Below are 17,707 nucleotides of genomic sequence, written 5' to 3'. Positions count from 1 at the left end.
GACAGAAGAAAAACGAAGACAACTTGTTAACAAGAAGTTACAATATAATACACTTCAGACATACCGAACAGAAAAAGCAATTATGAGAACTAAACAGAGATGTTACGAACTAGGTGAAAGATCACACAAGATTCTTGCTTGGCAGTTAAAAACAGACCAGATTTCCAAAATGATAAATGCAATTAGAACAAGTGTAAATAAAATTACTTATAAACCTTTAGAAATTAATGAAACTTTTAAGAATTTTTATTCTGAACTGTATCAATCAGAATCACAAAATGATAATGTCGAGATAGAAAGGTTTTTATCACAAATAACTCTTCCAAAATTGAATTCGGAAGAACAGAAGGGATTAGATATGCCTTTTACATTAAAAGAGGTCAAAGAAGCTCTAGGATCACTTCAGAGTAATAAATCCCCAGGAGAAGATGGTTTTCTGCCCGAATTTTATAAAAAGTTTAAAGATTTACTAATTCCTCCTTTTATGGAGTTAATATACCAAGCAGAAAGAACGCATAAACTTCCAGAATCTTTTTCAACAGCTATTTTAATAGTATCGCCAAAAAAAGATAGAGATCTTTTAAAGCCAACATCATATAGACCTATTTCTTTGTTGAATACCGACTATAAAATAGCAAAAATGTTATCTAATAGATTATCTAAATACCAAAATTAATACATATGGATCAAACAGGATTTATCAAAAATAGACAATCGACAGATAATGTAACTTGGTTACTTAGCATAATTCATTTGGCACAAAAGAGGGAGGAAATGAGTGTGGCAGTTGCCTTAGATGCAGAAAAAGCATTTGATAAATTGGAATGGGATTTTTTATTTAAGGTATTGGAAAAATATGGATTAGGAGTATCTTTCATAAAATGGATTAAAACCTTAAATACTAATCCCAAAGCTGAAGTAGTGACAAATGGTCAAATTTTAACATCATTTCAGTTAACAAGGTCAACTAGACAACGTTGTCCATTATCACCTGCTTTATTTGTGTTGGCGATAGAACCATTAGCTGAATTAATTAGAACGGACCCAGATATTATGGGTTTCAGATTTAACCAGGAGGAATATAAGATTAATTTATTTGCTGACGATGTTTTGCTTTATTTAACAAACCCATTGTATTCGCTGCGTAAATTATCTTATAGATTGGAAGAATATGGGAAAATATCAGGCAACAAAATAAATTGGGATAAAAGTGAAATTCTACCCCTTACTAAAGGAGATTATAGTCAATGTCGACTAATAACTCAATTTAGATGGCCGATAAATGGTATAAAATATTTAGGTATAAAAGTTGATAATGATATAAAGAATTTATATAAATTAAATTATTTACCATTATTGAAAAAAATTCAAGAAGATCTTGATAAATGGATTACATTACCAATAACATTAGTAGGCAGAGTAAATGCTGTAAAAATGAATATATTCCCTAGATTACAATATTTATTCCAAACACTACCAATACAATTACCGCAGAAATTTTTTCAAGAGTTAAATAAATGTGTGAGGAAGTTCCTTTGGAAAGGCAAGATGTCAAGAATATCGTTGGAGAAATTGACATGGAAATTTGACCTAGGAGGGTTACAACTTCCAAACTTTAAGAATTATTATAAAGCAAATCAACTTAGATTTATTGCATCTTTTTTTGATGAAGATAAACCGGCATGGATTAGAATAGAATTAGATAAAATAGAAGAAAATATACCAGAAGATTTTATATATAAGTGGGAATCTAAATGGATACGGGAAAAGAAAGAATCTCCTATATTAAAACATTTGATTGATTTATGGGATAAGATGTTGATGATGAGATAAAGAAATCTTTATTAGCAAAGAGACCTTTAATTCAAAATAAACTTATTCCTTTTACAATGGATAACCAACTTTTATACAATTGGTTTCAAAAAGGGATTAGATATATAGGAGATTGTTTTGAAGGAGGTATATTAATGTCATTTGATCAATTAAAGAATAAATACAAAATATCAAACAACACTTTTTTGTTATTTCAAATTAAGGGCTTATTTAAGAGATAAATTGGGTCAAACAATGTTATTGCCGAAACCTAATGAAATAGAAACTTTAATTCAAAAAGGAAAAATTTAAAAATTTATTTCTTGTATGTATAGTTTGATTCAAAAACAGGCAATTAAACAAGGAATTCATAAGTCAAGACAAAAATGGGAAACTGATTTGAATATTAAAATTGAAGAAACAAGTTGGTCAAGACTATGTCTTGAAAGTATGACAAATACAACAAATGTCCGGTTAAGATTAGTGCAATATGATTTTTTACATCAATTACATATTACACCACAAAAAATAAATAAATTAAACCCAAATTTATCTGATCAATGTTTCCGATGTAATCAAGAAATTGGTACTTTTTTTTACACTCTACTTGTTTTAAAATTCAACCTTTTTGGACAAATTTAAGAATTTTATTGGAACAAATTATTGGAACACAACTTCCACATAATCCAACATTATTTTAACTAGGCGATATTGAAGGGATAAAACCGAAATCCAAACTGAATAAATATCAGAAAGAATTCATAAAAATTGCGTTGGCAGTAGCCAAAAAGGCTATTGCAGTTACTTGGAAATCGGATTCATACTTAAGTATAGATCGTTGGAAGAATGAAATTTTTAGCTGCATTCCACTTGAAAAAATTACTTATAATTTAAGAGATAAATATGAAATATTTCTGAAAATTTGGCACCCTTATTTACAAAAGATAGGATTAAATATATAGGTGCTCCGAAGATAAAATTATTGGTTATCTAGGGAAAGAAATAAATATGTATACTAAAGCTATTATGAACTCCATGGAGCATGTGGGGATCTTCCGATATCCAGGCATTCTTTCTTTCTTTCTTTTTCCTTCTCTTTTTTTTTCCTCTTTCTACAGGGATATGTTAGGGGGGGAGGGTTAAGGGGAGGGGGGAAGGGTTGATAAATTTTTTTATAATTTTTTTTCCTTCTGTAACCATTTGAAAATTCAATTTAAAAAATTTATTAAAAAAAACATTGCTGGGTCAGAAATCCTGGAACTTGCTGCCTAACAGCATTGTTCTGCACCGAATGCGGCGGTTCAAGAGGAAGGTTCATTACCATCTTCTCAAGGGTTAACTTGCTCAGCAACAAATGTGGTAATGCTCACATTTTGAGAACAAATTAAAGAAATACTGGTCCATTTTAGCCTCTGGGCAAATGGTTTCTTTTCTTCCCAGTCAGTGTCCTGCTAAACTTACTGACTTGAAAATTCAAACACTGACATGGCAACTCACTCTCTGACTTAATTGTTTAACTTGCACCTTAAGACCATAAGATATAGGAGCAGAATTAGGCCATTTGGCCCACTGAGTCTGCTCCACCATTTGATCATGGCTGATTTATGATCCCTCTCAGCCCCATTCTCCTGCCCTCTCCCTGTAACCTTTGATGCCCTGACTAACCAAGAACTGACCAACCTCCACTTTAAATATACCCAATGACTTAGCCTCCATGCCCGTACACAAATTGCATCCCATCTCTACTACCTGACTGGCATCGGCAGGGCCACGTTCGTGTCAGGCAGTGGCTTTGGAGGTGATATAATCGTGGCATCTTGAGTAGGAGGTATGCTTGATGGCTGAGTGCTGGCAAACTCCCAGACATATTGTAGAATGTCTGCCAGAGGGAACCGACTGGGACCAGACCCATAATTCATATACCTAAAGAGAACCACAGAGGAGAAAACAAATTACATTGTAGTAATGGGAAAACAGTTTCAAAGAATTACATAGGATTTACGACACAAAAACAAAACTTTAATCAAACTGGTCAATGGGACATAGAACAGTACAGCACACTACTCCAAGATCCTTCTAACCCTTCCTTTCTACATAGCCCTCCATTTTTTCTTTGATCATGTGCCTATCTCAGAGTCTCTTAAATATCCTTAATTTATCTGCCTCTATTACTGCCACTGCCAGTGTGTATCAAGTACTCACCACTCTCTGTGTAAAGACTCTACCTCTGACATCCCCCCATACTTTCGTCCAATCACGTTAAAATTATGCCCCCTCCCCTCATTTTAGCCATTTCCACCTCGGGGAAAAAGTCTCTGGCTGTCCACTTTATCTATACCTCTTATCATATTATACACCTCTATCAAGCCACCTCTCTTCCTCCTTCACTCCAACTATCCTCATAAAACATGCTTTCTAATCCAGGCAGCGTCCTGGTAAGTCAGCTGTACGCCCTCGCAAAAGGTTCACATACTTCCTATAAATGAGGCGACCGGAACTGAACACAATACTCTAAAGAGTGGTCTAATCAGGGTTTCATAGAGCTGCAACATCACCTCGCAGCTCTTGAACTCAATTCTCCAACTGATGAAGACCAACACACCACCCTATCAACTTGTGCAGTAATATTGAGGGATCTATAGATGTGAACACCAAGAAACCTCTGTTGGCCCACACTACTAAATATCCTCCCATTAATCTTTACTCTGTGTGACAGAGCAGGTCTTCCTCCTCCCCACATCCCCCCAACCCACCCCCAGTAGCCCCGTAATTCCCATTATCCCAGTCTGGCAGTGCTGATGTTATGTTTATCAGGTGCACACGCTAGATTAACGCTTTTGTTAGTCCTTGCACATTCCAGGACAGGAGCATTCTTTGACGTGTCCTGCTTGTTGTTGCTTCCAGTTTCAGGGAGGGGACCTGACCGATGGGTTGGGTGTCTGCTTGTGGTGGCGCGTGCTCTGTGCTGGCTCAGTGAAAGTGCTCATATTGGGGATGGGGGAAGAGTCCTGGCTCCTGGAAAATGGTTAGTTGTTGATTGATTTTGTTGCACAAAGTCTTTGTGATCTTATTGCAATGAATGTATTTGTAGACATTTGTGATTGTGAAGAAGGATGTGAATTCTTGCGCTTTGGTTTTTGTGTAATTGCTCAGGCTCATGGTAACGACTTCCCCCACATTCCAAAGAATGGAATATTCCTCTTCTCCTCTGGTAAAGGCAATCGCGGCTTAAAAGTTCATTTTGGTGTAAATGGGGAGGGTAGAGAGGCTGTGGTAAGGTGAGGTGAGATGTGTACATAAGAAACATAAGAAATAGGAGCAGGAGTCGGCCATCTGGCCCGTTGATCCCGCTCCACTATTCAATAAGATCATGGCTCATCTGGCCATGGACTCATCTCCACCTCCCTGCTTTTTCCCCATAACCCTCAATTCCCCTACTATGCAAAAATCTATCTAACCCTGCCTTAAATATATTTACTGAGGTAGCCTCCACTGATTCATTGGGCAGAGAATTCCAGATTCACCACTCTCTGGGAAAAGCAGTTCCTCCTCATCTCCATCCTAAATCTACTCCCCTGAATCTTGAGGCTATATCCTGCCTCTACTCATCAATCCCTCTCATAATTTTATATGTTTCTATAAGATCTCCTCTCATTCTTCTGAATTCCAGCAACTACAGTCCCAGGCGACTCAATCTCTCCTCATAGTCTAACCCCCTCATCTCTGGAATCAACCTGGTGAACCTCCTCTGCACTGCCTCCAAAGCCAGTATATCCTTCTTCAAGTAAGGAGACCAGAACTGCACACAGTACTCCAGGTGTGGCCTCACCAGTACCTTATACAGTTGCAGCATAACCTCCCTGCTCTTCAATTCAATCCCTCTAGCAATGGTCAACATTCCATTTGCCTTCTTGATAGCCTGCTGCACCTGCAAACCAACCTATTGTGATTCATGCACAAGCACTCCCGAGTCCCTCTGCACAGCAGCATGCTGTAATTTTTTTTTACTATTTAAATAATAATCTGCTCTTTCATTTTTCCTTCCAAAGTGGATGACCTCACATTTACCAACATTGTGCTCCATCTGCCAGACCCTTGCCCACTCACTTAGCCTATCTATATCTCTCTGCAGACTCTCCATATCTTCTGCATAACTTGCTTCTCCACTCAAATTAGTATCATCAGCAAACTTAGATACACTACACTCGATCCCCTCTTCCAGTTCGTTAATGCATATTGTGAACAGTGGCGGGCCCAGCACTGACCCCTGTGGCACACCACTCCCCACTGATTCCCAACCAGAGTAACACCCATGTATCCCAACTCTCTGCTTTCTATTGGTTAACCAATCCTCTATCCATGCTAATACATCACCCCCAACTCTACGTATCCTTATCTTATAGACAAGTCTTTTATGTGGCTCCTTATGGAATGCCTTCTGGAAATCCAAGAAAATAACATCCACTCTATCCACTGCACTCATTATAACCTCAAACAACTCCAGTAAGTTTGTCAAACAGGACCTGCCTTTGCTGAATCCACATTGCTTCTGCCTGATGAATCCATTTCTTTTCAGATGCCTCGCTATTTCTTCGTTAATGATAGCTTCAAACATTTTCCCAACTACAGATGTTAAACTAACTAGCCTATAAGTTACCTGCCTTTTGCCTACATCCTTTTTAGAACAGTGGTGTGACATTTGGCATCTTCCTATCCGTTGGGACCTGCCCAGAGTCCAGAGAATTTTGCTAATTTATCACCAAAGCCTCTACTATAACTTCTGCCATTTCTTTCAGTACCCTGGGATCCATCAAGATCAGAGAACTTACTATCTTCAAGCCCACACTACCCCTTTAATGATAGTTAATTCAGATGGGTGGTTTGGAGCTGTAGGCCTAAAGGTCTGATGGAATACATTTGTATTTTCTCTTTTTGACATTTTTGTCATTTTTTGTACTGTAAATATTTTTGGAATTTTTCTGAAATGTTTACCCCGGCACACCATTAACAGTTTTGCACTGTATGTGCTTTTGCAGACTGTCGTCCGAGTTTTAAAATTTTAAAACTTTAAAAGTGTTGATCAGCCTTTACTGCTTGGAGAAAGTAACTGTTTTTGAGTCTGGTGGTCCCAGTGTGGATGCCGCATAGCCTCCTCCCTGATGGGAGTGGGACAAACAGTCCACGAGCAGGGCGAGTGGGTTTCTCATGATATTGCTGGCCTTGTTCCAGGTTCTTGATGGCTGGCAGGCTGGTGCCATCAAGTCAAGGTAATTTGGAGGTGTTCAGAATAAAGAGTGGCTTGAAAGCATGAGTAAGGAAAAATTGTTTCAGATGGCAGGAGATAAGTTGGCATAACCAAAAAGGATAATAAGCTTCATCCCTTCTGTATCCCTTAGTGATGATTCTAATTCAATACACTTGAACCCTCACTAATACAAAAATCAAGAGAACTTTCTCTTTCTATAAATCTGAAATGACTTGTCAATGAGTGATGAAAGCATCTGTATCACATTGAACTTACTGCATGGGTTTTGCCACAGCTCCAGTTTCCTCCCACCTTCCAAAGACCTGCAGGATGTTAAGTTACCTACACTGGCCACTCTGAATAAACCAGTGTAGGTAGTCTGTGAGAAAATCAGGGTAGTGGGGTGAGGGTATTGGAATGGGCATGGGAGAAACAATAGCTTTCAGGAAAATACATGGAGGATTGATGATGCTCCTTCAAGAACCAGTATAGACTCAATAGATTAAGTAGTCTATGTATTAAGAAAAAAATTGACAGAATTATGGAAATAACCTTTCTAATCGCTGCAGGAGGACAGTTGATTGTTCTTTGAGCTTCTTCACCTCTTCCCTTCTGCTGCGAGTCAGTTCCTTGTTCTTGTGTAGATACCTATGGATACATAAGAAAAAGGTGCAATGCAAGCAGATTTTTACCAGATACATGACAATTATGATCCATATTCCTCCAAATCTTGCATCTTCTACAGAACATACTGGCTTTGGAGAGTGGGACGTGGTTATGCACTTTCATACGTGAAACTGCAAACCACTTCCCACTACACAAAGTCAATATTAACACCACGTAGCGGTTAGCATGACACGACTACAGCTCGGAGTGTTGGTGGTCAGAGTTCAATTTCAATGTTGTTTATAAGGAGTTTGTACGTCCTCCCTGTGAACACGTGGGTTTTCTCTGGGTGCTCTGGTTTCCTCACATAGACCAAATGTGTACCAGTTAGTTAGTAGGTTAATTGGTCATTGTAAATTGTCCTGTGATTAAGCTGGGGTTAAATAGGTGGGTTGCTGGGTGGTGCGGCTCATTGGACCAGACAGGGCCTGCTCTGTGCTGTATCTCTAAATAAATAATATCTTCCTTCCCTTGAACCACAGACACTGCAGATCATTTTAAGGCGACTTGCCTTATCCTGTAAAATTTATAATAACATTAATGGTTAGACACTAATCTAAAGCCAAACTTTGCTTAAATCTCAATTGCAATAAAGGCTATCACAGAAGAGTAGATAATGGGGTCTAGCAATCAAAATTTTATTTAATAATTAGCTTGAAAGGTGTAGTAGTATTACATTATCACCAAGATGCAAAAGCATCATGAAAGACTAGTGTAGATTAAACCATGGTGAACACCCTCTTCCTGAAGGACAGTAGTGAAACGGTTGTTTTAAATAGTGAAGCTTTAAACATAATGCTCATTAGCTGAAACGACTACCTCCTGATATAGTGATACAGTATCTACATACAAGCTCCAAGTTACTAACCCATCCTCAATTACCAGATCTTTATAATTTGGAAATAACTTGCCTTTACAGAGAACTTTTAACAGCTTTTGAATATCCCAAAGCGCTTCATAGCCAGTGAATTACTTTTGCAATAGGTCTCCTGTACTGCAGAGAAACACAGTTGATAACTCAAAGACACCAAACAACGAGATCCACGCTGGTTCTTGGTCAGGGCACCGGGGAAAATGTAGTTGTTATTCGATAAATATCTATTGATGTCCACCAGAGTACATGAGATCAGATTCTAATCGTTTCATCTGAAAGATGGTATAATGCTCCCTCAGCATACATCAATTTGGATTGCAAACTCTGGTCTCTGGTGTGGCTTTGAAATGATCTTTCTCCCTGAGGTTGGCATTGGTTTAAACATTTGGGATGACGGAATAGGGGTTGGGGAAGTTAAGATGGAGTACAGCCCCAGAATCTTAAAAAAAGGTTGCAACAATGAACCGGAGTCTCATTTCCAAGCAGGAAAGAAGAGATTTTGCAATATTATTCAAATTGCTCTTTTATTTTGGAATTTACATGAGAAACCAGAGATTTACTGAATTCCTTCCCGCCTGCCTCTTGGACAGAGGTACGTGGCACCTCGACACAGGTACCAAATCACCTTTTAACCATACTTTACTGGCTGTATGCATGTGAGCAGGTATAAATGAAACAATTTGAAATAGTTTCACTTGGTTAAACTTCTATTCCCACTTTGCATTCAGCACTCGCAACAGTAAACATTCCAAATTCATCTGGAACAGCCACATGAAATGTAAATCACCATCTAACTTGTTGGGCTTATAAGCAAGCATCAAAGATTTATTAAGTAAAAAGTAGAGTCTAGTGAAATTGGAAACTAGCATATCTCTACTGTGTCCAAATTATCTGATAAGTTTATTGCAAAGCGAGCATTAAAGTGTAGAAAACAGATTGGTCTGTCATAAATCAATGCAATTTTCCAAGAAATCTCTCAACATGGCAAGAAGATTCCAAATTATAAACACAAGAGATTCTGCAGATGCTGAAAATCCAGAGTCATATACACAAAATGATGGAGGAACTCAGCAGGGCAGGCAGCATCTATGGAAAGGAATAAACAGTCAACACTTTGGGCTAAGATACTTCATCAGGGTTGGAAAGGGGGCAGAAGACAGAATAAGGGATTCCAGATTTACCGTTTTAGACCCATCTCACAGATGCATCATGCAACTCTCTCAACTTCTGTAGTACATCTGGTATAACAAATGACAATGCTTCATAGTGAAAAGACATCTGTAGCATTCTAATATATTCTGAATTTACAGTATAATACGAATCTAACTTACTCTGCGTCTGTGTTATAAACCAAGCTGCAACATCAGAAAACCGACCTTGCACATAATTTGGATATTAAAGACCTGGGATCTTTAAGGCTTTGTAAATTATAAACTGGTTTATTGTTGTCACATGCACCAAAGTAGAGTGAAAAACTTTTGCTTTGCATGCCATCCATCCAGATCACTTATCAAAATAAACCAATCATTAATTCTCCATAAACACTTTCTACTGACCACCGGTTGAACCTACCTGTCCATATAGATGATGTGAGGAAATTCCAGTTTCTTGTGAATTTTTTCTGGCCTTCCCAAGGATTGATTGAACTCAAATCTAGAGAGTTCAAAAGTCAGCACAGGAGGCAATTTTGTAAACCAGTTCTGGAAAACAAAATGGCAGAGCTGAATATCAGAGTTTTAGTGAGAACTGAGGTTAATGTGAACACTTGAGAATTGAACTTGTCCATTCATGGATTAATCTCGAAGGTTAGTAAGGAATAAATAGGAAGGAAAAATAAAATAAATAAATAGTACAAAAGAGGAACACAACCTCACTACTCCCCTTTGCATTATTCATTATTTTTATTGTAACAGAGTAATTTTTATTATTGTATTGCATTGTACTGCTGCCACAAAACAACAAATTTCAAGACATATGTCAGTGATAATAAAGCTGATTCTGACAAAGCTCATACATAGATATTGATTTTTCACATCTCCTCTCAAATTAAACTCGGCTGTTACTGAAAATCTCAACATTCTGCACGTGACCAGGTCCCTTGAAATAGTAATGAAACTCACGGTCATTTACTGGATTAGAAAGGTGATGAAAAGAGAGAAGAAAATGAAAATATGGATAGAGATAAATTCCAGTCTTCAGAGGCCCCAAATTTCCAAGATGGAAGACAAAATATTGGGGCCATAACCAAGCAGTTGGGACTTTCCTGCATTTTTCCAAGAAAATCTAGAGAAGAATATTTCCCAGATGGAGCTGGACTGTCACACATGGATAAGAGCAGCAGCAACGGGGCAAGAAAATGTGGCACCTACTGTTCTTTTCTCACCTCTTGGCCAGATCTCACTGACTGATCTGAATGCAGAGTCTCAATCTCTCCAACAACCATGGCTCCTTCCAGACACTCATGGAGATCATTAAATCCATTAACCTGCAGAGGATACTGTCCGAACGTTTCAATATTAGAGAACATCTTGCCTGCAGAAGTGACAATAAGACAAACAAGACTGTAAGATGGCTTCAGGTGGCATAGTTGATACAAAAGAATGGCACCACATAATCTCATATTTTGCAAGGAATACATTTTATAAGAGATATTATTCACATTGACAGAGTTAAGAATTGAAACAACTGCATTGTTGAAGAAAGTGAAATATCTAAGTTCATGTTGGAAAACTTATCATTAACTTTTAATCGTAACTACACTCCTTTTGTATCTGATCAATACAAATAGCCAGATGCACTTTTTATAGACTTGAAATAAAACTTTTATCTCACTAACATGGTTCCATTTTAACCTTCAGACATTTTAGGTGCCATTCCCCATTAAGAACAAACATGGAGCCAAGTCTCAACATAATATTTATTTGATGGTCTATTTTCAAAATCTGACAAGTTTTGGGAACGTGGACAACCAATTCTTAAGGCAACACAGAATAAATTTTATCAAGAATAAATGGCATGGTATGAATGATGAAATGCTTCTGAATTTTTTTTTTAACTTTCACTAAAAGCAATGGGAAAGGTTCCACACCATAATGGCATGACATGTTATCATTGTTGATCTAAAAATGAGTTGAAGATGAATAAGACCTAACGGAAATAATTTATGTTACAATGCACAGATCTTTTAAGTTACCAAATGGAGCCTATTTGAACTGCACAATGATGCTCTATTGAATAAACTTTGCAATTTGCTGAAGAAATTGCCCAGTGAATGGAATACAAATTACATGTAAGAAGAAGAATCTCCATGACTTATCATAGTGAACCAATAGATTAACAATCCCAATGAGTGTAGTGGTGTCACAATAAATACGATTAAAATGGGCATTGCCCCATGCTGCGGTTCTCTGCTCCAGCTGCGTGAAGGTAAAAAGCTAACAAATAATTCTACAAAATCAACAGAACTGGAGGGGGAGGGGGTAGATAGACGAAATTAAAAGAGACTGACATTGAAGGTGTGCTAAAAGATCATCAAGTTTAAAACAAACTGTGCTTTCACTTGACCACGGTGTATGAAAGGAAAGGATCTTGTTCATCACATTTGGGGAATGCCACACTTCGCTATTAATGAGCTATCAATTATTGGCTCCTTGGCTTCTAACCTGGCTCAGAATTGAACCAGCTCCTATGAAAATGAAACTCTTGCTTTCACATCAATGAGCTCTATAGCCTTTCCCAAGAAAAATATAGCAAAATAACAGGAACACCAATGAAGTGACCTGCACTGGGCTTGTGACTTCTAGAGCGGAGTCAAGTTCATCTGGCATAAGGGTCTTGTAGGAGTCATGAATCCATTCTCCATCTGCATTGTATTCAATTCAGTGTTGAGTGTTTATTATGTGTACTATGGTAACTTGGTCACAAGTATGGGGGGGGGGGAGAATGTGGTAAAAGCAAAGGGAATAAGTTATTTCATGAAATATGCTTATTTCATGGCAATTTGTGGCTTGGGACGTATCTTCTGCTGACTGCTGAGATAATGCTCAACAATGCTAAATACCATTTAGCTTACACTTGGATATGCTTAAGTTTCATTGCTTCAAGATTGTATGTTTGCTAATTGCTAATAAAAGATTCGACTCCATTCCAATGGAGCTGAGGGCGCGCCATGGAAGTATTATAACTCCATAGTGGTCGCAGGCTAGTGTCAGTTGTTTTGTTTCGGTTTAGTTTTGCCACTACATTTTGTCAGCAAAAGATTTTGACAGTTATACCAAACACTCATTCGATAGGTCCTAGAAATTAGGAGCACTGCAGCTTGGAGCAGCTTGCAGCAAGTAATGACTATTTGTTGATTCATGCTATGTTTTTGGGTTTGAAACACAGTTTTGAATGGTCATCGTTGCCGTGTCCAACTGGTTTGGACTGAAAAGCTGTATGGTGGTGGTTGCCTGAAGATTTTGCCCTTGGTTTTGATGAAAAGCTGAACTGAATTTGCCATTTGTCTGGTTTGTCTGGTTTGCGCACTTAGAAACAACGTGAGTCCAGCTGGAAGCAGTGACTTTGAAGCCAAGACAAAGAGAGAAATTAAACAAACATGTGATGTTGATAGGCAGTTTGTTGGAAGAAATGAAAATATTTACAAAGCCAACGAACAGGCTGTATTACATACAAAGGTAATGAACTGCAGTAGGGCGACACTGGTGTTTCAGATGATAAGGGTCTAAATGCCGCGCTGGAGGCCACAAGGACCCAAAAGGAAATAACAAGCATAGTGAAGCAACAACAACACATCGCATCTCTGCCTAAAAGAGAGATTCAAACCTTTGTTGGTGATCCATTGCAGTATCATTCATTTATAAGGACTTTCAAGAATAGCATTGAAGGCAAGACTGATGATTCTGGTGAGCGTGGCCATTTTCCAGAACAGTTCACTGGAGGTCACCCTAGAGAGCGTGTCAAAAATTGCCAAGGGGACAGCCCGGAGCAAGAATAACTGAAGGCCCAAGCTTTACTACAGGAACATTTTAGTCATGAGCACAAAATTGCTGTGGCAACATAGAAAAGGCTCTTTCTTGACCGCAAATCAAATTGGAAGACATGAAAGCTCTTCAAGATTACCGTCTTTATCTTAGAGGCTGCTGCAATGCCACAGAAGACATGTAGGACATGTGTGAGTTGGACATACCTGCTAATATGAGGGTTGCTATAAACAAATTGCCTGACAAGCTTTGGGGAAAATGGAAAAAGAGGAAGTTGGCTGTCTATAAACTGCAAGAAAGATGCATCCACAAGGTTATTTTCACTGACATTGTTGGTTTTATTGAAAGGTAAGTAAAGATTGCTACAAAAAATACAAATGCTTTGCGGCTACTGTGAAAAAATACAATGCTTAGTAAAATAGAGGCTATGCGGTAGGGAAATTCTAGGCAGTTTCTAGAGTAGGTTACATGGTCGGCACAACATTGTGGGCTGAAGGGCCTCTAACGTGCTGTAGGTTTTCTATGTTCTACATCGCTGGCAGTAAGTAAAGGCATGAACAAATACATTCTCAAGCTAAAGAAAGCAGCTTTACTGCTACTGTGGAGCATGAAGCTACAACTGAGCCCGGCACTGATGAAAAGGGGGCTGATTCGAAACAAGCTGAGAGAGAATCAGACACAGCAGCGAGTAACAGTCTGGTATCTAATGGCTTTACGGGAGCTGGTGATCATAAGTGAAAACTTACGATAATTCCAGTTCAGGTAAAGAGTAACAAGACAGTGGGTATTTATGCTTTCCTAGATCAAGGAGGTAGAGCAGGGTTCTGCACAGAGAGCCTCATAAACAAGCTCAACCTGACAGCAAAAGGAATTACACATTCTCTTACGCATTGAGGGGTCATGAGAACGCTGTGAGTAGCTACGTCGTTTCAGGATTGGAAGTGGCTGGCTTAGATGGTGAAAACTTATTGTGAACTGCCTAACATCTATACACAGGAACGTATGCCTGTCTACAAAGGAAACATTCCTCGTCAGAGAGATCGTCAGGAATAGTCTCACCTGAAGCATACTGCCAGAAACTGAGCTGCTGATAGGGACACATGTACCAAAAGCATTGGAGCCACTGCAAGTGAATTGCAATGTTAAAGATAGACCCTAATGCAATTAGAACAATGCTGGGTTGGACTGTTAATGGACCACCAAAAAAAACATACCCTGGTGGTAGACGAGACGACACTCAGCCAGCGCTGACAATTAATGGGATTTCAGTTTTGCATTTCGATGAGCTTTGGCAGCAGCGATTCAAGACAGATTTTCCTGAATGCAGTCAAGAGGAACAACCTGGCTTGTCAAGAGAAAATCACGATCCAGGATGGACCACATAACAAAAGAGGACATTTGTGTGTATGTTAAGATTTCATGTCACCTGTGTTTTGGCAGCATATAGTTGTAATTATTATAGTAAAATAATTAGGGGGCTGGGGTGTAGGAGCCACGTGTGTGTTCTCTATCTGCATTGTATTCCATGTTGTGTGTTTATTATGGTAACTAGTTACCAGTGGGGCCATGTTAAAGAGAAGGGAACAAGTTACATATTCTTGCTTATTTCATGGCTTGGAAGCGGGAGGGGGAAGTCACATCTTTTGCTGACTGCTGAGATAAAGTTCAACAGCGCTAAATATTGATTAGCTTACACTTGGGTAAGCTTAAGTTTCATTGCTTCAAGACTGTATGTTTGCTAATTGCTAATAAAGGATCGAATAAAGGATTTGACTCATTGGAACCATTTCATTGGAGCTAAGGGCTCTGCAGCAGTCGCAGGCTAGTGGCAATTGATTTTGAATTAGTTTTAGTTTAGTTTTGTCGCTACAGGTCTTATAACCAAAATAAGCAAAGTTAAAAGAATCAGCCCACTAGGTATGTTTCATGCTCCTTTGCCTCCCAGCACCTAAGGATCCAAATGTCATTTGACCTTCCTAATTACATGCAATTTACAAAATTAACAAAATAAATGCAACCTTTTAAATTATCTGAATTATTTTATGAACTCTGTACCGTCATGAATGCCTTCAGCCAAAAATGTGCCATAGAAGAGCTCCACCATTGGATTTTGCGACGTTTTGCATGAATTTCTGTAGCACACAGAGGACAAACATTTTTAAGCACAGTCATAGGCTTCCTTTTAATGCAGAGGTTGTCAACCTGGGGTCCACAGACCCCTCAGTTAATGGTAGGGGTCCATGGCATTAAAAAGGTTGGGATCCCCTGATTTAATGGTTAATTGAGAGAAAATACAAAATAAATGATATTTCACAACAGGCACCTGAAAAAATAGAAGACAATGGCATTTAAGGGAAAATGGAAGCCTGGATACTACACTCAGTGGTCACTTTATTAGATGTCTCCTGTGCCTAATAAAGTGGCCACTAAGTGTATTGTTCGTGGTCTTCTGTTGCTGTAGCCCATCCACTTCAAGGGTCAACGTGTTGTGCATTCAGAGATGCTCTTCTGCACACCACTGTTGTAACGTGTGGTTATTTGAGTTACTGTCACCTTCCTGTCAGACTGAACCAGTCTGGCCATTCTCCTCAGACCTCGCTCATTAACAAGGTGTTTTCACCCACAGAACTGTCACTCACTGGATTTTTTTGTTTTTGTTTTTCACACCATGCTCTGTAAACTCCAGAAACTACTGTGCATGAAAATCCAAGAAGATCATCAGTTTCTGAGATACTCAAACCCCCACCTGGCAGCATATCAAAGTCACTTAGATCACATTTCTTTCCCATTCTGATGTTTCATCTGAACAACAGATAAACCTCTTAACTATGTCTGCATGTTTTTTATGCATTGAGTTGCTGCTACGACTGGCTGATCGGATATTTGCAATAACGAGCAGGTGCACAGGTGTACCTAATAAAGTGGCCACTGAGTGTATGGTTTAATTGACAGGCAGCAGACAACAGGTGATGGAGCAATATATACAGTGACAGCCTGAAGGGGAGTGCTGATTATATATTTGCAGAAACTCTGTAAAGTGACTGCAACATTCAAGAGAAGTTTGAATAAGTATATGGATGAGAAGGGTATGGAGGACTATGGTCCAGGTGCACGTTGATGGGACTAGGCAGAGTAGATGAGCTAAAGGGCCAATTTTTGTATTATAGCACTCTATAACTTTAATTATACGTAGCTCTAGTAAAATTAAACTATAAAATATTCATTTCCCCCAACTAATTTTATACCAACCTTTTCAATGATTTGGAGAAAATTATCAGCGACAAGAGCATGATGATGGTAATTCCTATTCAAATATTTTGTTTTAAGATATCAAGTTCATATTAAAGCAGAATCTGATGTCTGCAAGGTTCCCCTACTGAGTGTCTTTACGACAGTGAGCATTTAGATGAAGAGGTGCACTTACTGGTTAGGATTAGTAAGTTGTGGACATGCTATGTTGGTGCCTGAAGCATGGCGACACTTGCAGGCTGCATACATCCCAGGTGGGCTGGTCATTGAAGCAAACAACGTTTTTCACTGCATGCTTTGATGTACGTGTGACAAATAAAGCTAATTTTTATCCTTCTCTTTACTTACTTTGTACTTGCTGCCAATTGGAAAGAATCTTCCAACCAATCCAGGAGTTTGTGTGTAAACTCACTCACATCCTGGTTAAAAGCAAAGACAAAAATCACAAAGACTCTTCATTTCATCTGATCTCCTCTTCGACAGTCATTCCAACAAAACCCAGCTGTTTTCACCTTTAATACTGTACCTATACAAGATGGAACCTGTCAGAAGACACATCTGCCAAGGCAGCATTCCCTCTGTTGTGCACAGATTCAGTCTGTTGGCCTAGGTTAAAAGTCTACAGGATTCAAATCCTTAATCTTAAGATTCAAAGTATTGACAGTTCTGTCAAGCTGGCAGAAGATCTAGAGAACAAAAGCAGCACACACACAAAATGCTGGAGGAACTCATCAGGTCAGGCAGCGTCTATGGAAAAGAGTAAACAGTTGACATTTCGGGCCAAGACCCTATTTGGGACAGAGAGGGAAGGAGTGAGATGCCTGAATTAAAAGGTGGGGGGGAGGGGAAAGAGACTGGAAGGTGATAGGTGAAGCCAGG

General features: G+C 38.7%; 1 protein-coding gene across 11 annotated transcripts in view; it reads right to left on the bottom strand.

Moving 5' to 3' along the window:
* The window catches only part of usp28 (ubiquitin specific peptidase 28), a 105,173-nt gene that overhangs the window by 34,267 nt on the left and 53,199 nt on the right, over window positions 1–17,707 (bottom strand). For all 11 annotated transcript variants that reach the window (XM_073030019.1, XM_073030024.1, XM_073030026.1 and 8 more), the window contains 6 exons: window positions 17,177–17,247; window positions 15,635–15,711; window positions 10,981–11,129; window positions 10,170–10,297; window positions 7,610–7,705; window positions 3,562–3,735 (listed from right to left, as the gene is read on the bottom strand). In XM_073030019.1, coding sequence (XP_072886120.1) covers window positions 3,562–3,735; window positions 7,610–7,705; window positions 10,170–10,297; window positions 10,981–11,129; window positions 15,635–15,711; window positions 17,177–17,247 — 695 coding nt within the window. The remainder of the gene's footprint in view (window positions 1–3,561; window positions 3,736–7,609; window positions 7,706–10,169; window positions 10,298–10,980; window positions 11,130–15,634; window positions 15,712–17,176; window positions 17,248–17,707) is intronic.

The sequence above is a fragment of the Hemitrygon akajei genome, chromosome 26, assembly GCF_048418815.1.
Source record: "Hemitrygon akajei chromosome 26, sHemAka1.3, whole genome shotgun sequence".
Classification (NCBI taxonomy): domain Eukaryota; kingdom Metazoa; phylum Chordata; class Chondrichthyes; order Myliobatiformes; family Dasyatidae; genus Hemitrygon; species Hemitrygon akajei.
This window is presented reverse-complemented; position numbering and strand designations above follow the sequence as displayed.